This window comes from Staurois parvus, unplaced genomic scaffold, assembly GCF_062004578.1.
Source record: "Staurois parvus isolate SC_StPar_1 unplaced genomic scaffold, SC_StPar_1.0 ptg000272l, whole genome shotgun sequence".
NCBI lineage: Eukaryota > Metazoa > Chordata > Amphibia > Anura > Ranidae > Staurois > Staurois parvus.
This window is the reverse complement of record NW_028318068.1, coordinates 5,348,860-5,372,090: the sequence shown is the minus strand read 5'-3', so window position 1 is coordinate 5,372,090 and position 23,231 is coordinate 5,348,860. Positions and strand designations below refer to the sequence as shown.

The window sequence follows — 23,231 nt, the reverse complement described above, 5'->3', positions numbered from 1 at the left end:
AATAAAAACATCTGTATCCTAAATGGAAACAAATAGATACATTGTTGCAACTTCTATAAATGTCAAGGAACTGTCAGAGAACTGTCAAAGAAATAGCAGAGCTCTCTGCAGGGACACTTTTTGCCGGCTCTAGACGGGTAGAAAATCGGCCGATTTTTTTTTACCATTGATGGTAACGTCGGCCACTTGAACAACCGATTTTTCGTTTTTTAAAAGAAAAATCTGCAGTTTTTCTCCCCATCTATGGCCTGCATTAGCCTCAGTAGAATTGGAGTGAGTTTTGATGATGTTCTCCTTGCTGAAAGCACTAACATGTGAAAGCAAAGCACTGCCTCTACCAAGATGGCCACCTCCACACAGTGCAGTAAGTCAGTAATGGGGAATAGATTGGCAGAAGGTAGACCACAGAAAATAATTGAGCCTAGTCAATTGCCCTTTGTCTGCCTTTCATTAACCACTCCCCAATCACCCTGTAGCAGAACTACTGCTACAGGGTGGCAGGGCTGTGCAAAATCATGTATATATACGCGATTTTGTATTAACGGCTAGGGGGCACGTGTGCCGCCCTACCTGCGCCACCATTGTCGGTCACCAGGTCCAGGCTGGTGATTCCCCACTGTCACACAGCGATCGCCGAGTATCACAGATGGGGTAGAGGTCTGTATGTAAACAATACAGATCTCTCCCCTGTCAGCTCCAGCACGCTGCTTTGTATTGCACTGCATAGCAGTGCAATACAAAGAAGCGTGCTTACACAGTAAAGCACACACAACACACAGAAAAATACACAGTTATCCCTTTGATCGCCCCACATGTTAACCCCTTCCTGCCTAGTGTCATTAGTACAGTGTCAGTTGTTTTCATTAGCACTGATCACTATATTAGTATCACTGGGGATGTCAGTGACAGTTAGTCAGTTCCCCCCAAGTGTCAGAATGCCCGCCGCAGTCCCGCTATAAGTTGCTGATCGCCGCCATTACTAGTACAGAAGAAAAAAAAATTCCAGTATAAAAACATGCTTATTGTAGACGCTATAACTTTCACGTAAACCAATTAATTTACACGTATTGGATTGGATTTTGTTTAGCAAAGATATGTAGCAGAATACATTTTGGCCTAAATTTATGACAAAATTTGATTTTTTAAATTTTTTTACTGGATATGTTTTACAGCAAAAAGTTAAAAATATTGTCTTTTTCTCAAAATTGTCGTTTTTTTTTTGTTTATAGCGCAAAAAACAAAAAATGCACAGGCGATCAAATACCACTAAAAGAAAGCTCTATTTGTAGGAAACAAAGGACATAAATGTAATTTGTGTGCAGCCTTGCATGACCGCGCAATTGTCAGTTAAAGTAATGCAGTGCCGTATAGCAAAAAATGGTCTGGTTAGGAAGGGGGGTAAATCCTCTGGAGGGCAAGTGGTTAAGCACGAAATTCAGTTCCTCTTTAATGCTAGCTGTTGAAACAGTTCAGATCTTGTTTTGTGCTGAATAGCTGGTAACTGTTTTGGGAAATCTTTTATCTTGTATTGTTCTGTGAACTGCCCTGCCCATGAGCACAACCTTTGCTAGGTATAAACTGATCTGAGTAGTTGCCATTTTTACATTGCTTGCTTAATTATTAGCATGCCTTCCATTATAGACACATTTCAGCTTTTAACCTCCCTGGCGGTATGATTCTTTCCAAATTTTTGTGCTGAAAGCGGCACCATTTTTTTGCATGGAAATATGTAGTTTTTTATTGTAGGCTGTAATTTTTAGCAATAACTCACTGAAATCTGTCCGAACAAGAGTCTAGTAAACATCCCGGGTATGATAAAATTTAAAACACAAAATCATAAATTATAATTTAATAAATAATCATAAAAAATAATAATATAATAATAATACATTTAATTCAATAATATAATAAAACAAAAACACTGAAATTTGAAATACAGAGGCAAATTCGCACATCGCTGAGCAAAGTCGCAAAATCGTTTTCAGTGTCTGATGACGCATTTCCCCCACGAATCATTATCACTAGATTCTGCAAGTGGTTCTGATTTACTATCGCTGTTCTCTAGCTGGTCTAAGGTGTCCGTTTATGACACACAGAATAGCTGCGATTCAACAGATCTCAGCTATTCTCTGGTCATTCACAGTTTATGACACTCAGGAGATCATGTCAGCCCTTCTCTGGAGATCTGTGTTCTCCCTCCAGATTCTCCAGCCCAGAGCTGGAGAATCAGAGGGACCGAAAACTAAGCAGAGATAATTTACCTCTGTTTAGTAAACTGATCTTTTACTATAATCTCGAGAGATTATAGTAAAATGAGCCGTTTTTCAGAGTTTGTAGACCGTTCTCCAGCGTTTGGAGACCGTTCTCCTTTGGTTTGGAGAACTGCTGCATAAACTGCATTCACAGGAGAACTGTGGTCTCCGAGAATGCCGGAGAACTGAGCAGCGATCTATTACCGCTGGTCCATAAACGGACACCTAAAACCGCTTTTGACGTAAAGGGACGCTTTTTGGACGCCATGGACTTTTCTAAGTTTCCAGGAAGAAAGAACAAAAATCAAAATGCAGGCAGGGCACAGGGCAAAGCACTCGGGACAAAATGTATGTGAAATGCATTGAAACAGCAATGTTTTACTATGTAATAATAATTTTTTTAAAAAATGAAATTTTTTAAAAATTTCAAATTTGCCGCCGGTTCCGGCGCCCGTACGTTCCGACGTCACAGGGACCGGAACACGGAAGCCAGATGCCGGCATCGGCCGGAGGAGATGGCCAGGGACGCTGCAGGGGACACATCGTGGGAGCGAAGGACAAGGTAAGTGCTGCAGGGACTCCCTGAGCAACGCCGCATGGTAAGCCCGAGTGTAGCAAATTTTACCCCGAGCTACACTCGGGAATACCGCTAAGGAGGTTAAGGAGGAACTTTATTCCTGCCCCTTACCTTGTCCACTGGGTTGTCCACAAAAAACATGCTCACTTGCCCAGCAAATTCAGCATTCTATGGTATAAGCCACTGCTATCTCTCAGCCCTATTGGTCCAGCATCACTATCTTTTCATCTGATGTCATTAGGAGACCAGCTGTCACTTACTAGTTCTTATATCTTGTTTGTGCTGAAGACTGCGCTAGATTCACTGGATCAGTCACTGGTCGTAGGTGGGTGGTTGCGTGGGTGGGTAAGGAGATATCCCTCCGGTTAGTTGCACCCAATGGTGGATATTGGCAGGAAACCCACTTAGGGTTTGAGCTGCTGCCTTTCTGGTATGGCCTTGAAGTCATTTTTACACATATACTGGGAATAATAGAAAAGAAGGAGCACTCAATGTCCAAAAGAATGCACTTTTGATGGTAGATTAGGAGGCATTTGTTGAGCGTAACAACAAGTACACCAAGCCAACGTGTTTTAGGAGAAAAGATTCTCCCTTCAGGGAAGAGGAAAAAAAGATAGAGTGATCACTCTTATTCCAGGGGCAGCAAAGAGCGATAGTTCCTATATCTGGCCCCTGATGACGTGCCAAGGTGCACGCCCAGCACAGATAGCACGGCCCATGCAAAGTGCAGCAGAGATAAACGTAAAGCCTCATTAGGGTGAAGGAGGAGATGACATACTTATCGGTTGGTCAAGAAAGTTGGAAGTGTGGGTCCCATAGAAAAGCTAACAAACAACCCAAAAATGTTGAATATTCAATTATATAATAGGGTGGTGAGGGGAGTAATGGCAAGTGAAAGAGGAGGGTAAAGATTCGCTTTAAACGGTCTCGCTTCCTTAAAGTATTGTCAATTCTAATATGCAAATTAGCTGCTAGTATGGAATATAGAGCTGTGATTCTAAACCACTTGTGATAATTCAGGAATGTATTACTGTTGAGAAGTTAGAAAAAAACAAGGGGAATAATTAAAAAAGTACATCAATGCAAAGTAGTCAAACAGATTTCACTTTGGTAGAGTCAGATGAGTCAAAGATTCATTGTGATTGGTTGTTATTAGGTTATCGCACTTGTAGTGAATACACTTTAAATACTACAACACTACAACTTGTATTCATTGTTAGTAATTTTTTAATACTTTAAAATGTGAGTGAGTTTATTGATCTCTAAATCCATCCTAAAGAGAAAGAGTTATAGGCTTTCATTTACCGTCAAGATCATTTTCAGGTGTTTCCGTTGTGTACCAATCAGATGAAGGTCCAGTTCCGTTAACTGTCATTGCAGAGACTTGAAAGCTGTATTGACTTCCCTTTTCAAGACCTATAATACAAAACGCCAAATATGCAACCAATCAATATCAATCGAATCAATACCAAACTGTTAGCCTAAACTGAATTTTAGAAGGGAAAACCGCTAAACAATTAGATAGATAGATAGATAGATACAATGATTATAGATAGATAGATAGATAGATAGATAGATAGATAGATAGATAGATATAGAAAGCCATATTTAATATTTACTTGCAAACATATAATGTAGCTAATACACTCATTTTCTGTAGTGTGTTATTATGTTTTAAAACACTTAAATGAAGCAGCCAAATGGCAAATAGTTTACTACAAAAATTGTAACATTAAAAAGTACTTGCAGGTTTAGTTACAAGGATCTTTCCTGTAAAGATAATGCAAGTTCTTTAGCCGTTAAAACAAGTGAAATTGCTCTGCTATAGCAGACGTCTCATTATTCGGGAAAAATACACACTTCGCTTAGACAACAGCTTGAGGAAAGCAGAACATTTCTCTCAAACAAAGTAATATCAAAAGCCTCACGATTTTTTGAGTTATGTATAGTTTGCAATTGTATGTAATGTATGTATATATTCATTCAGTTATATTGAAATCTTGTGCCAGATCTCTTGGAACCATGTTTGACGTGCTTGAGAGCCTCCTCCATAGAAGGTCGCCAGATCTTTCCTCAATTGCCCCCAATTGCTCAGACTGCGACTGGCACGCAGAATGTCACTGCACATTGCATAGCCAATTTGTACATACATAGTAGGGCCAATATAGATTAACCAACCGGCCAATTAACTGGCCAGCATGTCTTTAGAGTGTGGAAGAAAAGCCTGTTTACAATTAAGTCAAATATATTGCAAGCTCCTGAACGTGTACCGGCTTTATCATATATGTGGAAGAAAAGCAGAGGGAAACCCACACAAACAGAGGAAGAACATACAGACTCCATTCAGGTAGCATTATGGCCGAGCTTCAAACCAAGAACTCCATTGCTGCAGGGCAGAAGTGCTTACCGCCAAGTCACTCTGCGTCCACTTTGCAAATGAAATCTCTTTATTATGTTGTATACTGATACTGATGAGGAAGTCTGGTTTGATTTTCAAATGTGAAAGTTGAGTCTTGTCTTGAATTGAAATACATTATGTAGTATGTGGATGCCAATGGGAGAATCTTGTTCAAATTAAATGTGATGGGCGATGTGTCGAAGATGAACTCGATTAGAAATGGTTGTGCTATGACACGCATTACAATCACAAAACTTCCTTACTCTAGCTGCTGTATCTTCCTCTGTTTGTTGTTTTGGTCTGAGTGGTCAACATAAATAGTCTCATCTCTGAGGCATCTACTCAACTGTTGGATACATTTCTACTTACATTTCTACTGCTTAGCAGAAGATGAGAAACTGACCTGGGACCCATTTCAGATGACATATGGGATGATATTTTGCAATACAGATAGTAATTCTATCACCCTCACAACTTTGCATCTTCCACAGAGCACACTGTACTCCTGAATTCCTATATAATATTGGTTTGGCAGCCGACCACCAGTACAACAGATGTGGTCATCCTCAAAGGAATTTCACACACCTATGTTGGAGATGCTCCAAGTTGAAGAGACACTGCAGGGGTCTCCATACTTTCTAAAAAGGGGTTAGTTTACTGTCCTTCAAACGTTAGGGGTCTGAACTGTTGCCAGTGGGAGTAGAAAATGTCCTGGTATCACAGGGAGTAAGCAATGCCACATCCTGAGTGGGAGGAATAGTGCCCCATCATTGCTATTAGTGAAAGGAATAGCACCCCATTGTCTTTTGTTGGTGTAAGTGGGAGGAAAGGTGCCCTTACATTGGTGTCAGTAGGAAGAATAGTGCTTCGTTGTTGGTGTCAATGGAATGAATTATGCTTCTATTGATGGTGTCAATGGGGTGAATAGTTCCCCATTGTTGGTGTCAGTGGAAGAAATTATGCTTCTATTGATGGAGTCAGTAGGAGGAATAGTGCCCCATTGTTGATGTCGATGGCAAGAATTATACCCTTATTGTTGGTGTCAGTAGGAGGAATAGTGCCCAAAGGGCCGGATAATGGCAAGCAAAGAGCCACATCCAGCCCCCAGGCATCAATTTGGAGACCACTGAGATACTGGGAAGGAGTGACTTAAGATTTTTTTTGGTATTGTTCTAGTGGTCACCTGTAATCTGGGTGACGATGATACTTCCCTTATGGGTGACTGGCTGTCCCACTAGATCACTTTTTGGCACGTGTAGGATGCTAGCACTAACATGAATATCAGCTACACCTCCTTCTGTAGAGAATTTTATATTCAAAGTGAATATATACAGTTGCAAGAAAAAGTATGTGAACCCCTTGGGATTACGTGGAGTTTTGCATGAATTGGACATAAAATGTGCTCTAAACGTCATCTAAGTCACAACAATAGAAGAACACAGTCTGCTGAACATAATACTACACAAACATTAGATGTTGCCATGGTTTAATTGCACATAACATGTAAACATTCACAGTGCAGGGAGGAAAAAGTATGTGAGGCCCTAGCTTAATGACTTCTCCCAGAGCTAATTGGAGCCAGGAGTGAGCCAACCTTGACTCCAATCAGTGTGATGATATTGGATGTGTTGCTGACAGCTGTCCTGCCCTTAAAAAACACACACCTGTTTTGGGTTTACTGGTTTCAAGAAGCACTGTCTGATGTGAACCATGCCTCGCAGAAAACAGCTCTCAAGAATTGTTGACTTGCATGAAGCTGGAAAGGGTTACAAAAGTATCTCCAAAAGCCTTGATGTTCATGTGTCCACGGTAAGACAGACTGTCTACAAATGGAGAAAGTTTAGCACTGTTGCTACTCTCCCTAGGCGTGGTCGTCCTGTAAAAATGACTGCAAGAGCACAGCGCAGAATGCTGCATGAGGTAAAGAAGAATCCCAGAGTGTCAGCTAAAGACCTACAGAAATCTCTGGCACATGCTAACATTTTTGTTGACACATCTACAATAAGGAAAACATTAAACAAGAATGGAGTACATGGGAGGACACCACGGAGGAAGCCATTGCTGTCCAAAAAGAATATTGCAGCACGTTTGAAGTTTGCAAAAGAGCACCTGGATGTTCCACAGCACTACTGGCAAAATATACTGTGGACAGATGAAACCAAGATTGAGTTGTTTGGGAAGAACACACAACACTATGTGTGGAGAAAAAAAGGCACAACACACCAACATCAAAACCTCATCCCCACTGTAAAACATGGCGGAGGGAGCATCATGGTTTGGGGCTGCTTTGCTGCCTCAGGGCCTGGACGGATTGTTGTCATTGATGGGAAAATGAATTCCAGAGTTTATCAAGACATTTTGCAGGAAAACGTACGACCATCTGTCCGCCAACTGAAGCTCCGCATAGGATGGGTGATGCAACAGGACAATGCCCCAAAGCATACAAGTAATTCAACAAAATAATGGCTGCAACAGCACAGAATACGCCTTCTGGAGTGGCCCAGTCAGAGTCCTGACCTCAACCCGACTGAAATGCTGTGGCATGACCTTAAGAGAGCAATTCACACCAGACATCCCAAGAATATTGCTACACTGAAACAGTTTTGTGAAGAGGAGTGGTCCAAAATGACTCCAGATCGTTGTGCAGGTCTGATCTGCAACTACAGGAAACGTTTGGTTGAGGTTATTGCTGCCAAAGGAGGGTCAACCAGTTATTAAGTCCAAAGGTTCACATACTTTTTCCTCCCTGCACTGTGAATGTTTACATGTTATGTGCAATTAAACCATGGCAACATCTAATGTTTGTGTAGTATTATGTTCAGCAGACTGTGTTCTTCTTTTGTTGTGACTTAGATGATGTTCAGAGCACATTTTATGCCCAATTCATGCAAAACTCCACGTAATCCCAAGGGGTTCACATACTTTTTCTTGCAACTGTATATATTTTTTAACTATCCTTCTTCAAATTGTTTATTGATTTAATTTGTGGTGATTGTAGCCATATCAGAGTACTTGCAACTGAAACAATTGAGTACTGTTTGTGAGACTTTGTTTTATTTGCATTAACATACAATTTTTCAGGACAAGCTTTTGGTATGTTAGTGCAAATTAAAAAAGTATCACGGACAGTGCTTTATTGATTTAACAAAGAACAAAGTACACAACAGACATACGGTAGACCATTGTGATGTAGCAGGCAATCGTTGGTTACAAAGATGAATGTGGCCATATGGCAATATTACCAAAATTATACTTATTAACAGTAACAACCAGGCAGAATGCCTATTGTATAACAAAGATTGCAACGAAAGTGTCAGCAAACTAGTGAAATAGTCTCCATTTGTCTTGATGGGAGCCAGAGCTCACCATCTACTGTACCATGGCCCATCTCATACCATTAACCAAAAACTGTTGAGAATGAATAGATATATTTCATTTGTAAAACATACATGCTTCTTACAGAATTTGTCCCCTATCAACCCAACATTGCAGTTGCCTGACTCTTCCTCTTACTGCGATGGTACTTTGTTCTATTGTATGATACTGTTTTGTGTTCTGTCTTTATAAATGTAATACCCCAGTGTTTTGAGCTATACACCGTGTTCTAATCTAACTCTCTGTCTTGTTTGACAGGTTATGTACTTTCAATGTTTACTAAGGGCCCTTCAACATGGGCTTTCCGATCAGGTCCACCTCTATTTTTCAGGCAGACCTGAATGGATGCTCCATGTGAGCCTATGGGACATACTTCTGACCGCTTGCACTCAGCTATCTCCAAATCTACAAATCCAGGTTCGGCAACACTGATCATTGTATTCTCCCAGGGGGGAAGGCTCTCCTCCAGCAGAACACAATAGTGCTGCGGGAGTGAAGGGTGGATGGGGACATTGGCACTTTTTTTGTTCCACCCACTGGTTGAATGAAAAAAAAAAAGTAAAAATGTATAATGTATAGCCAGCCTAAGACAAATAGAGAGGGTGAATTTCCCAATAGACATAAAAGCCTGATAGTGATAATAACCCATCCCTACTTTATCAAAACAAAAAAAAATGTTGGCTCTTAGTTTTACACAATCAGATACAATCATACAATGATGCATCATTACAAACTACAAAAAAATACCAACAGGGCAAATATTTTTGGGAAAGAAACTCTGCCAGACCAAGCAAGGCTGCAGCAGGGTTACCCAGCAAGCTGCTAACAAGACCTGTGCATGTAATCACACTGGAAGAACCTCGATAAAGGGGGCACCCTTTGATGCCTGAAATGTGTTGCCTACATTTTTAATCATCCCAGAGTTTTATTGGAATAATGTTGTGTTTGGACCTCTGTGTGGTGATTCAATTTCAATGCTGCTGTAAACTGCCTTCTCCTTCCCTCTTCCTATGGGTCTTGGAGTAACAATTGTTACAAGTACAGGTGTTCCCAAAAGAAAAATAATTCTACTTTAACCTTGGACTCTCTGCATAGAGAATAGGCTGATTAAAGCAGGGGATAAAAATTAATCTTTTTCACAAAATCAAACAAAGGTAATTTTTAATAACATTAAATTGCAAAATGTATGGCAGTCACACACATGAGCCTTCCATTGATTAGCCGTTTTGAGGGTACAAAAAGATCTGTCACTATCTGAAGTCATAAAGCAGCATCTGTCCAAGTTTTCTCGATGGTGCACTGACTCATTGGAAATGACACCCTCCTCTAGTCCAATTTCTGCACTACAGCATGTATGGAGCAAAGGAAGAGGCAATAATCTTCTATTATTTCTTCTAGATTTATAAGGTCAGCTTCTTAAAAGAGAGAGACATTTCCTAGTGTTATCAATGTATCTCACTTTTCAATTAGCTCTATTAGCTCCCTCTTCCTTTCATCCCAGCCCTCAATGATATGTCTATTTGTGACAGACAGAAGGACCTCAACATAGAATTTCAATCATATAAGTTTAATATGTAGATCAATCCTGAGAGAAATCTGACTTCCAGGCGGGAGAAGGTCACATTGAGGTACACTGCCCTATTCTCCAGGCTTGTCTCATGTCAAATGATCTCTGTGTATGGGGGATTGCAGAGGATAAGGATCACTGAGGATTACTCAGAACTTTCCTTCATGGAAGAGATGTCTTTCTAAGCAGTGTGATCTTATCTGAGAAATCCACCCCAAAGACAAGATGACTATAGTGCAACAATAGTGTTTGATTTAAATGTTTCTGTTATCTTTATCTATTTCTATCATCTATATTTATATCTTCTTCTCTATATAGCTCTATCTATCTATCTATCTATCTATCTATCTATCTATCTATCTACTATTATTTTTCTATCAACAATCAATGTATTTCTCCTTCCTTCCTTCTTTTAATTTTTTACCTAAAATAAGACTGACTATCTATCTATCTATCTATCTATCTATCTATCTATCTATCTATCTATCTATCTATCTCAAGTATTTGGCAATATAGTTTTTATTTCTGCCTATCTGTCTACTATTATTTTTCTATAATCCTTCCTTCCTTCCTTCCTTCCTTCCTTCCTTCCTTCCTTCCTTCCTTCCTTCCTTCCTTCCTTCCTTCCTTCCTTCCTTCCCCCCTCCCTTAAAACACAGTAGCTAAGTGGGTAGCACTTCCATTTGGCAGTACTAGGGTCGTTGGTTCAAATCCCAGCCATGGCACCACCTGCCTGGAGTTTGCATGTTCTCCCTGTGCCTGCGTGGGTTTCCTCCGGGTACTCCAGTTTCCTCTCACACTCCAAAGACATGCTGGTAGGTGAATTGTATCCTGTCTAAATTGGCCCTAGTATGTGTATGTATGAATGTGAGTTGGGGACCTTAGATTGTACACCCCTTGAGGGTTAGAGACTGATGTGAATGTACAATATATATGTAAAGTGCTATGTAAATTGATGGCGCTATATAAGTACCTGAAATAAATAAATAAAATATGACTATCGATGTATCTTTCCTTCCTTCCTTCTTCTATCTATTTTTGATTTTAGCAATCAAGTTAGTTCTTCTACCTATTTTTCTATTATCTCTCTATTAATCTGTCTATTTATCTCTCTTCCTATCATCTTTCTTTCTCTATCTTTTTATCAATTTACTTCTACTATCTACCTGTCTATCTATCTATCTATCTATCTATCTATCTATCTATCTATCTATCTATCTCCATTAATCTATCTATCTATCTATCTATCTATCTATCTATCTATCTATCTCCATTAATCTATCTATCTATCTATCTATCTATCTATCTATCTATCTATCTATCTATCTATCTATCTCCATTAATCTATCTATCTATCTCCATTAATCTATCTATCTATCTATCTATCTATCTATCTATCTATCTATCTATCTATTTATCTATCTATCTATCTATCTCCATTAATCTATCTATCTATCTATCTATCTATCTATCTATCTATCTATCTATCTATCTCCATTAATCTATCTATCTATCTATCTATCTATCTATCTATCTATCTATCTATCTATCTATCTATCTCCATTAATCTATCTATCTATCTATCTATCTATCTATCTATCTATCTATCTCCATTAATCTATCTATCTATCTATCTATCTATCTATCTATCTATCTATCTATCTCCATTAATCTATCTATCTATCTATCTATCTATCTATCTATCTATCTATCTATCTCCATTAATCTATCTATCTATCTATCTATCTATCTATCTATCTATCTATCTATCTATCTATCTATCTCCATTAATCTATCTATCTATCTATCTATCTATCTATCTATCTATCTATCTATCTATCTATCTATCTCCATTAATCTATCTATCTATCTATCTATCTATCTATCTATCTATCTATCTATCTATCTATCTCCATTAATCTATCTATCTATCTATCTATCTATCTATCTCCATTAATCTATCTATCTATCTATCTATCTATCTATCTATCTATTTATCTATCTATCTATTGCATGTCAGCAAGTCTGTCTATTAAGTTAACTATTTCGATTACGGCTCTTATTGTAGCCATATTACTTGATGTACTCCATTATTTCCCGATGATACTTACTTTCACACAAGATTACATACAGCACACTTGCTCAGTGATGCCACAGTAATTTTGTTTGCTTCAGTGGCTGGTGATATTACATGAGATAATGCTCCTCATAACGTGAATGATATTACAGCTCACTGAGACGTCCTGTATCTATGAAGAAGGATGAAGGCTGCCTGTACAGGATTTCTATATGCTATATTTTCTACATTGCATTTGTTAGTTTTATAACTCCTATCTTCATAATCTGAGGTTTACGGAGCAGACACGGCACTTATAAAATGTATATTGGCTACGGCCGGATCTGCAGCTATCGGCATGTTACTGTTTGAGATTAGTTTTTGAATGAATGAATTTTAATAAATATGCAAGAAGAGAACTACGGACATTGCTGCTCATGACCCCTTGATGAAAATGTCAGTGGCCTGGCTGGTTCTGCATTCAATGGCTGGTAAATATGAGACTTGCTGCCAATGAAATTCAGTGGAAAGAAATTATAATGTTAACAAAAAAAAACCAAAAACTAATTTTATGCAATGCAAAAATACCTGCCGAGAAATAAATACAAATATATACATCAATACTAGAGATGAGCGAATCAAACTTGGCGAAGTGGAATTCGTTTCGAATATTAGGAAAAATTCGATTCGCACCGAATCCGAATTTTAGCAAACTTCGGATGCACGAATCGAATTTTCCCCGATCAGCCAGCAAAAAGTGTCACTGCAGAGAGCTCCGCTATTTCTGACAGTTCTCTGACAGTTCCTTCACATTTACAGCGGTTGAAACATTGTATCTATTTGTTTCCATTTAGGATACAGATGTTTTTATTCGGAAACAAATAGATACAATGTTTCAACCGCTGTAAATGTGAAGGAACTGTCAGAGAACTGTCAGAAATAGCGGAGCTCTCTGCAGATACACTTTTTGCTGTACTGGAATTCTTCTTCTTTTCATTCTTCTTTTCATTCTTCTTCTTCTTCTTCTTCTTCTTTTCATTCTTCTTCTTCTTTTCATTCTTCTTCTTCTTCTTTTCATTCTTCTTCTTCTTCTTTTCATTCTTCTTTTCATTCTTCTTCTTCTTCTTCTTTTCATTCTTCTTCTTCTTCTTCTTTTCATTCTTTTTTTCATTCTTCTCATTCTTCTTCTCATTCTTCTTTTCATTCTTCTTCTCATTCTTCTTTTCATTCTTCTTCTCATTCTTCTTTTCATTCTTCTTCTCATTCTTCTTTTCATTCTTCTTCTTCTTCTTTTCATTCTTCTTTTCATTCTTCTTCTCATTCTTCTTTTCATTCTTCTTCTTCTTCTTTTCATCTTTTCATTCTTCTTCTTCTTCTTTTCATTCTTCTTTTCATTCTTCTTCTTTTCATTCTTCTTTTCATTCTTCTCATTCTTCTCATTCTTCTTTTCATTCTTCTTCTCATTCTTCTTTTCATTCTTCTTTTCATTCTTCTTTTCATTCTTCTTCTCATTCTTCTTTTCATTCTTCTTCTTCTTTTCATTCTTCTTCTTCTTCTTCTTCTTTTCATTCTTCTTTTCATTCTTCTTTTCATTCTTCTTTTCATTCTTCTTCTTCTTTTCATTCTTCTTCTTCTTCTTCTTCTTTTCATTCTTCTTCTTCTTCTTTTCATTCTTCTTCTTCTTCTTTTCATTCTTCTTCTTCTTCTTCTCATTCTTCTTTTCATTCTTCTTCTTCTTCTTCTCATTCTTCTTTTCATTCTTCTTCTTCTTCTTTTCATTCTTCTTCTTCTTCTCATTCTTCTTTTCATTCTTCTTCTTCTTCTTTTCATTCTTCTTCTTCTTCTCATTCTTCTTTTCATTCTTCTCATTCTTCTTTTCATTCTTCTTCTTCTTCTTCTTTTCATTCTTCTTCTGCTTCTTCTTCTTCTTTTCATTCTTCTGCTTCTTCTTCTTCTTTTCATTCTTCTGCTTCTTCTTCTTTTCATTCTTCTGCTTCTTTTCATTCTTCTGCTTCTTCTTCTTCTTTTCATTCTTCTGCTTCTTCTTTTCATTCTTCTGCTTCTTCTTCTCCTTCTTTTCATTCTTCTGCTTCTTCTTCTTCTTCTGCTTCTTCTTCTTTTCATTCTTCTTCTTCTGCTTCTTCTTCTTTTCATTCTTCTTTTCATTCTTCTTCTTTTCATTCTTCTTCTTCTTCTTCTTCGTCGTCGTCGTGCCCCGTGACTGCCCAAATGAGTGAAGTGTGCGGTGATTCTAAGATCGACGGCACTCATCTGCATGTCATACTGACTGACAGTATTATTTCTCTTCCCCAGCAGACTCCAAGGGCATTTAAATTAAAGGTACAGTGTTCTGCACTAATATAAAGGCTCTCTGAAGCCTAGAAACCCTTTTAATAAGTTAAATTCGCAGCGAATAAATTTGCATCGAATCGAATTTCTCCCGCAAATTCGGCGAATCAGCCGAATCGAATTTTTGAATAATTCGCTCATCTCTAATCAATACATTTTTAGATGCAATCAAGCTACAAACTAAAAACAAGTTTGTTTATTTATTTATTATTTTATTTATTTATATGTTTGAGTTGCGGTACGGATAAGTATTTTAACACTGTATAAAAAGATTTCATTTTTCCAAATAAATGATTTTTGTTTTAAAGCACACCTCTCAAATGCGTCTATAAATAATAATAATAAAGAAACCACATGCCCCTTTAGTTCACCCCAGCCCCCAAACATCATAACGAAACACCTAATATCCAGAACTCAGTGTTTGCATATAGCTAGGCATGTACCCAAGGCTTTGGTCATTTGACCACTGAGCACTGAGTTGTGTGATGGGGGATGGGACATGTACATCTCATACTTAAACGTTTTTGGGGTTTTTTCACCTACTACACCAAGGGAAAGTAGGTGCTGGATGATGCCTATATACAGTGGTGTAATCAGTTTGTTGTACTAAAAATTTTAATAAGATTACAATTTTGGTTACACAAGGGGAGGACCTGGAAGGGAAAACTTACCTGTGAACAAGTACCATAGGTTGTTGGGTTCTATTGTCTCCAGCTCCCCCCGCCGGGTGGTTTTTCTGTGGCGGATTTTGTACCCAGTAATAAATCCATTCTGAGTTCCTGAGGGGGGTGGTAACCAGCTTACTTTTATACTCTGAAAAAAAAAATATAAAAGTAAAAAAATCATTAGTTCTCTGGGTTAAATTGTAGTGCTCTTGACCAAGAGATTTTAAAACACTATAACACAAACTGCTTATGGTACTAGTCACAGTAGAATACAATACAAGAAAACCTTTATAAGAGGGCACTATACCCAAAACCCATACACTACTGAATATGGCTAAAGGTTTGTGGATACTTGGTGATTTCACCTACAATTATGGATATATAGATGAGGAATCTATGTCCCACTTGCTGAATCTGCAAAGTGGTCTCTTGCATGGGATTTACACGCTGGTTTATGCTAAATTTCTGGTAATGGTATATTATCCATTAGATGTGGACACTTTCACGGTTTGACACTGCATGAAAGTGTTATCCATGTTCTCACACTTATACTCACTTTTCTTCACCTTGTGTGGTATGGTGTGATTCATATGCGTGTGGTTCAGTGTAATTCACATGCGTTTGCAGTGATGTTCGCTTTGATTTTATGCATTTAAGGTATTACACTATGTGAGTTCTCTTTTTTTGAGGTTCGATCTCCAAGAAAAAATTGGGATTATCACTTTTCTGGAATACCACCCTGCTGACTGCTCTTTGGAGGACTTTTTATATATAAAAAATTTTTGGACATTTATTTTGGACATTTTTTTTTTTTGGTTCTTATCATTATTTATTATTTATTTGTCATTTATTTTTAATTAGCACTTTACATATCTTGATTTATACACTTTTTGGGGTTAAAGTGTTTATGTGCATTTAGGGTTTTTATAGGAGGAATACCGTATTTTGTCTATTGACCAAAAGTAGGTTGACTCTTCCTCAAATAATGGAGTTCAGGTGTTCCCAGTGAAAGATACTATTAATGCTACAGCATACAAAGACATTCTAGACAACTGTGTGCTTCCAACCTTGTGGCAAGATCCTTTTCTGTTTACAAAGCCAGTTCCTCAAAGATATAGTTTAATGAGTTGGGTGTGGAAGCATGTGATTGACTTGCACTTGACCCTACTTTACACCTTTGATATGAACTACACTCCCTGGCCACTTTATTAGGTATGCCTGTTTAATTGCTTGGCAACACAAAATGATAATCAGTCAATCATATGACAGCAACTTAATGCATTAAGGCATCTAGACATGGGGAAGACAACTAGCTGAAGTTCAAACTGAGCATCAGAGTGGGAAAGAAAGGTGATTTAAGTGACTTTGAACGTGGCATGGTTGTTGGTGCCAGATGGGCTGGTCTGAATATTTGAAAAACTGCTGATCTACTGGGATTTTCACGCACAACCATCTCTAGAGTTTGCAGAGAATGGTCCGAAAAAGAGAAAATATTCAGTGAGCGGCAGTTGAGTGGACGAAAATGCCTTGTTGATGTCAGAGGTCACAGGAGAATTGGCAGATTAGTTCAAGATGATAGAAAGGCAACAGTAACTCATGTCAATATGAACCAAAATCTCTGAGGAATGTTTCCAAAACCTTGTTGAATCTATGCCACAAAATTTAAGGCAGTTCTAAAGGCAAAAGGGGCTCCACCACGCTACTAGCTGGTGAGTGAAGATCAATCTTTGCAAGCCAGGTTGTGATCGAGCATCAATACCTGACTTCACGCATTTTTTTGGGCTGAATGGGAACAAATTTCCACAGACACACTCCAAAATCTTGTGGTAAGCCTTACCAGAAGATTAGGGCTGTTAATGTGGCCATACACATAGCAATCTGTGATCAATTTAAGTAGAAACAATCACAAACAAGGAATTCATCGTCAATTAAAATATTGAAAAATTTAACACACACGGCATTATTCTGCATATGCAGTTGACTGAAAATATTGATCAAATTATGGTCTGTCAGTTATCAGCCATTCTCAACCACGGTTCCTCCAAAAGTTTTAAGAGTTGGTGCCTACATAGCTCTGGGGACAATGCCATTGGAAAGAGCCAGAGGCTTTAAATGAAAGATCTTTTTAGCTGTCCATAAAGGTGACCACCACTGCAAGAGGGACATATTTCCCACTGACTACCAATATAAGGTGCATTTTTTTCCACTGGCCTCCAATGAATTGGTTTTAGCAGAGGTTCCCTGTGGCTTTAAAATAATTGCAAACTTACCAAATAGACCTAGTGAGAGACATTTGGTTTGCAATTTTTATTCAGTTTTTATAATATTAAATGATCAGTTGCGTGATCATATCCATACATGTGTGGCCACCTTTATAGTCACAAAGGATAGTGGGCACGGGGGGCAATTGCATATTAATGCCCAGGGTTTCAGAATTGGATGGGATGGTCAGGTATTTATAGACATTTGGCCATAAAGAGTATTTTAATTTTAGGCAGACTGATCTTGGGGTTGTTGGGGCTATTGAGCTGGAGGTCTTTAGCTAATGGCCTATTGTTCCCTTAGGATACGATTAAAGAAAGGACTATATATGTGGTATGTGCTTATGTCATCAGCTTCTAGTAAAATGCCTTTATTTTTTTAAACAGAAGTCCAGCCTACAAAATTACTGCTTTAATGGTTGTCACCAGGGCAGAAAGGCACAGACAGTATTATCTAAAGCAACATTTACTCATTGTACTGAAAATGTGTTTTTTTTTCTGTGTTCCCATTGGTGGGATTTCCCATCCCCTCCTGAAAGGAGATTAGGGAAATATCTTCAAAAGGGGCATCGACAAAAATAAAAAACCTGAGAGAGTCTCTAACCTTTCCTTGTTCCATAAAAAACAAAATATACGTCTTAAGTAATGCTTTAATTATGTGTAAATGATAGGTACACTTTAACCACTAACGAGAGAGAGAAAAATAACTTATGAAAAAGCAAGGGAAAAAAGTATTTTTTTTGGAACTCAAAGTCAAGGTAATTACTGTTAAAAAAAAATGTGTTACAGTTTCCGCAGCGGGAAATATCATTCCTACTTTAGCACTTAAGATATTCTGAGGTCATCACAGACTTTGCAACTTCTCCGTTCTTCATTAGTTCTTGTGAAGTTAACACAACTCCCATGTACCAATAGCAAGCCAAATATAGACAGTTATAGAAAGAAGTCAACATGAAGAAATAGAATTGATCAAAGTAAAGTTGTTTTTTTGGAAAAGGCAAATTATTCTGGTTGTCTGGTTTAGGATATCACATTAGCAACCATGGCACCTTTCAAAAATTAGAAGAAAATATGTTTGGGTTACATCTGGGCTTTTAAATAGCTCTACTATTAGAAGCTATAGAGATGCTTTAAATTAGACTGCAGGCAGGGCGGACTGACAACTCATGGGGCCCGCGGGCAATAGGGAATCATGGGGCCCCTGTGTCCTTGCCCAAACTCAAAAAAGCCTATGAAAAAGGTACCAGGGGCATCTCATGGGGCCCCCTACTGACCCCGGACCCTCGGGCAGTGCCCGAGTTTCCAAATGATCAGTCCGCCCCTGACTGCAGGTCTTCTTTAAACAGTCTGTCCATCTGCTATTTTCGTGCTTGGTAGATACTGGAGATTTAAGGCTTAACTCCAGGCAAAACCTATTGTATTGCTATTACTAACTTACTGGAAGCCACCAACAGAGTCGCTTGCTGGTATGAAATCATTTGACTTTCAAAACTTGATTCAAAACTCTGCATCTGTCACTCCACAAATGAACGCCTTGGCAGCGTGTCCGCTTGCAAAACCAACTGAATATTTCATTCCACTGATTACAAGTAATTCAACTGTATGAATGCCAACAATCTGCTGATTGAATAATTGAAAAATCTCCAGTTATTTAATTAGTATTGAAAAAAAAAAGTATGGTTCATTCACAACAGCAAGTGTTCATCTGGATTTTACAATTGCTTTACTTTTAAAGCACTGTTAAAGTGTTTGTAAACCCTAACAATTGAAAGCATTTTATTATATATATATTGAATAAAATAAAATATATGTTGGTCCTGCCATAAACCTTGTAAGCCAATAACATCCTGCGACCTCTGCTTGTACTGACTGTTATTAGTTATATTGTTTATTGGCTATCTCTTAGGACCACAGAACACCACCTTCTGTGTTAAGTAGAAGGGGTGAAGGGTGGGGGATTTTTGTCCGAAAGTCACAATGATGCTATACTACGCATACACTATGATGAGTGGGCACTGCCACCCTAGGACCAGAGAAAACACACAATATTGAGGGCGCACTGAAAAGAATTGGCCTCTTTATGGAGTCTTTAATGACGGTCTGGTATAAACTACGGTCAATGAGGAACTAAAAAAAACGCACCAACCTTGCGCATTACCTCAGTAAAACAGAGTGATTTTATTGAATTAAGATATATACTCACAAAAGTGGCAATATATAAGGCATATAAATTCCAATATCGGAACAATGGAGTAGGAGACACGTGCGGATACAATCGAGAGGGAGACTCTCAGGGTGAAGCTGACACATTTTGAAGGGAGATCCCTTCTTCCTTAGAGCTCAGCTCGTGGTGAAGCTGATGCGTTTCGAAGGGAGATCCCTTCTTCCTCAGAGCTCAGCTCGTGGTGAAGCTGACGCGTTTCAAATGGAGATCCCTTCTTCCTTAGAGCTCAGCTCAGGGTGAAGCTCACATGTTACGAAGGGAGATCCCTTCTTCTTCAGAGCTCAGCTCATGGTGAAGCTGACCCATTTCGAAGGGAGATCCCTTCTTCCTCAGAGCTCAGCTCAGGGTGAAGCTGATGTGTTTCGAAGGGAGATCCCTTCTTCCTCAGAGCTCAGCTCAGGGTGAAGCTGATGTGTTTCAAAGGGAGATCCCTTCTTCCTCAGAGCTCAGCTTGTGGTGAAGCTGACACGTTTCGAAGGGAGATCCCTTCTTCCTCAGAGCTCAGCTTAGGGTGAAGCTGATGTGTTTCAAAGGGAGATCCCTTCTTCCTCAGAGCTCAGCTCAGGGTGAAGCTGATGTGTTTCGAAGGGAGATCCCTTCTTCCTCAGAGCTCAGCCTCTCGATGGGATTCCGATTTTGGATTTTATATGCCTTCTATATTGCCACTTTTGTGAGTATATATATCTTAATTCAATAAAAGCACTCTTTTTTACTGAGGTAATGCGCAAGGTTGGTGCGCTTTTTTTTGTTCTTCATTGCAGTTTATGTTGGGCTTCCCCAGCCTTGTGTAAGAGCTGAACAACCTTTGATTGGTTGATGGATGAATTTTCACAGTAATTGATCCATCCGCCCACTTCTGATCTGGGTCCCTGAGTGCAGGAGGTGTTGTTTTTGTATAAACTGGGGCAGCCAGGCACTTTGGCAGCTCTCACAAAGAGTAGAAGAGGGCTTTGTTATATCAAAAAGACAAGAAGGGTAAGCACCTCTAAGTACAGTACTGATGGCATCGAGGCTGGACGTTCGGAACGGTGTACTTTACAGATGAACCTTTTATTCCACTAATATTGTGAGTGTTTTTAACCTTCTCTGCCTATAATAACTATCACTACTGTCCTTAGAGGCGCTTTACCCTCTTCTTTTTTTACCTTAGGAATAGAGACAGGAAGAGTGTTATTAGCAGGATTATCAGGTGGAAATTAAGGAAAAGAAAGCTTACAAAATAAAACTAAAACAGCCATGACATCTGTTGCTGCTATGCTGCAAAATATTAAATGTTTGCTCTTGGGTTTAGATATGCTTTAAAGCTGAACTCCTTTCGTACTCACTGTAAACACACATATAGCGCCACACTGCTGCATCAAGGCAGCTCTACAAATTGCAGTCCCCAACTCTCCTCAGACTTTCTGGGCTTCCAACTTGGAATGTTACCATGTCCTGTAGTGACCAGGGTCGGACTGACAACTCATGGGGCCCCTGGACAATAGGGGATCATGGGGCCCCTGTGTCCTCACCCACACTCAAACCACACCCAAAAAAGCCTCTGAAAGGTACCAGGGGCATCTCATGGGGCCCCCTACTGACCCTGGGCCCTTGGGCAGTACCCGAGTGCTCGAATGGTCAGTCCACCCCTGGTAGTGACATAGGGTCAGTGGGAGGTTTACACTCCTGGAAGTGTCTGTTTTTGAAGAGATTTCAATCAATAATTTCTCTTCTCTATGGGAGAGATAACTATTTACTTGGCAAAGCATTGGTTATTCAAGGTTTTATTGTTTTATAAGTCATTTATTAGTATAACAGTGCTCTCGAAGCCAAGACTCACTCAAGGCAGCTAAAGACCTCCTGTGTGTCTATACCCAGGGTAGCTGAAGACCTCCATTGTTTGTCTACACCTCTTGAGCCCAACACAGGGCTAATGGACAGCAAATAGGCAGCAGAGTGGCAGTGAGGTGCAGGGCGCTGGAATGCTCTCTGTGTTCCCGCACCCAGTACTAAAAGAAGGACTGCACTGTGAGGCTGTTATCTCCAGCCACAGTAGAAGAAAATGGCACAGAAGTGTGTAATCAAGTAAGTGAGAACTAATTTGGGTTGATTGACTATGGCTATTCATGCGGGGGGCATTAACTTTCACTGCCATGGGCAGCAGTGCGGAGGGGGGATGGTTTAACTCTCACTGCTACTGACCACCAATGCAGGGAGTGACGGGTTAAATTTGAATCCAATGACCACTAATGCAGGGGTTGTGCTGCTACTGTGCTGCCCTCTGGAAGTGTCATGTGCCGCACTTGAGGTCCTCTATAATTTTCACTGGTCTACACCAGAGGTAGTTGAAGACGTTCAGTGGGCCTACAACAAAGCCAGCTAAAGAAAATCTCCAGTGTGTGCCTACACAAAGGCAGCTGAAGACCTCCAGTCTTTGTATACACCAAAGGCAGCTGAAGACATCCAGTATGTGCCTACACCAAAGGGAGCTGGGGACCTTGAGTGTGTGCCTACACCAAAGGGAGCTGGGGACCTTGAGTGTGTGCCTACACCAAAGGGAGCTGGGGACCTTGAGTTTGTGCCTACACCAAAGGGAGCTGGGGACCTTGAGTGTGTGCCTACACCAAAGGGAGCTGGGGACCTTGAGTGTGTGCCTACACCAAAGGGAGCTGGGGACCTTGAGTGTGTGCCTACACCAAAGGGTGCTGGGGACCTTGAGTGTGCGCCTACACCAAAGGGAGCTGGGGACCTTGAGTGTGTGCCTACACCAAAGGGAGCTGGAGACCTTGAGTGTGTGCCTACACCAAAGGGAGCTGGGGACCTTGAGTGTGTGCCTACACCAAAGGTAGCTGAAGACCTACAGTGTATGCCTACACCAAAGGTAGCTGAAGACCTACAGTGTATGCCTACACCAAATCCAGTAAAGCAAAGATAGCAGCCACTATTACTACTGTTCTAGCTTTGTATTGAAGTGTTCTAGCCTTGTTTCGAACCCCATACCTAGGGATCATGAATGATCTTGTTTCATAATCAGGGAACATATACAGAAAGATGCCTGAGGGACTGAGGATTAAAGGATTCTGAAGCAGGAATCTGGTGTTGAAACGATAATTAGCACAGTAAGAATAAAACGTAAAACTATTATTCTTAATAATTTAAAGGATTTCCATTTGAAGAAATTATCATTTTCTCTGCTTTGTTAAACAGCCTTCCCCATCTTCCAATTCTCTCCCATTTCAGTAATGCAGCTAATCTCTCCTGCACAGTAGGACAGTAATTCACAATATGCATTTTCATCTGCAGGACACAACAGACACAAATCTGGCGGTACCTATCTCTTAATTAAATAGGCATGTTTACCAAATGAGAAAGGTTTATTCATCGTCGTACACTGACACACGTGTAATGACTCTAAAATCCTCGCAAAATTATCTGTGCAGTTACTTCACCACTGATGCCAATGCTTTATTTTTTTTGAATGTATGCAGGGATGGCGGGGATGTTATATTGTTGCGGGTTGAAGTTTGA

The 23,231-nt window shown here is 39.4% G+C and overlaps 1 protein-coding gene across 2 annotated transcripts in view; it reads right to left on the bottom strand.

Annotated features, from left to right (window-relative positions):
- Positions 1-23,231, bottom strand: part of DCC (DCC netrin 1 receptor) — a 1,041,949-nt gene that overhangs the window by 194,530 nt on the left and 824,188 nt on the right. For both annotated transcript variants that reach the window (XM_089681618.1, XM_089681619.1), the window contains exons 13-14: positions 15,246-15,387; positions 4,135-4,245 (exon numbers count right to left, since the gene is read on the bottom strand). In XM_089681618.1, the coding sequence (XP_089537744.1) occupies positions 4,135-4,245; positions 15,246-15,387 (253 nt within the window). The remainder of the gene's footprint in view (positions 1-4,134; positions 4,246-15,245; positions 15,388-23,231) is intronic.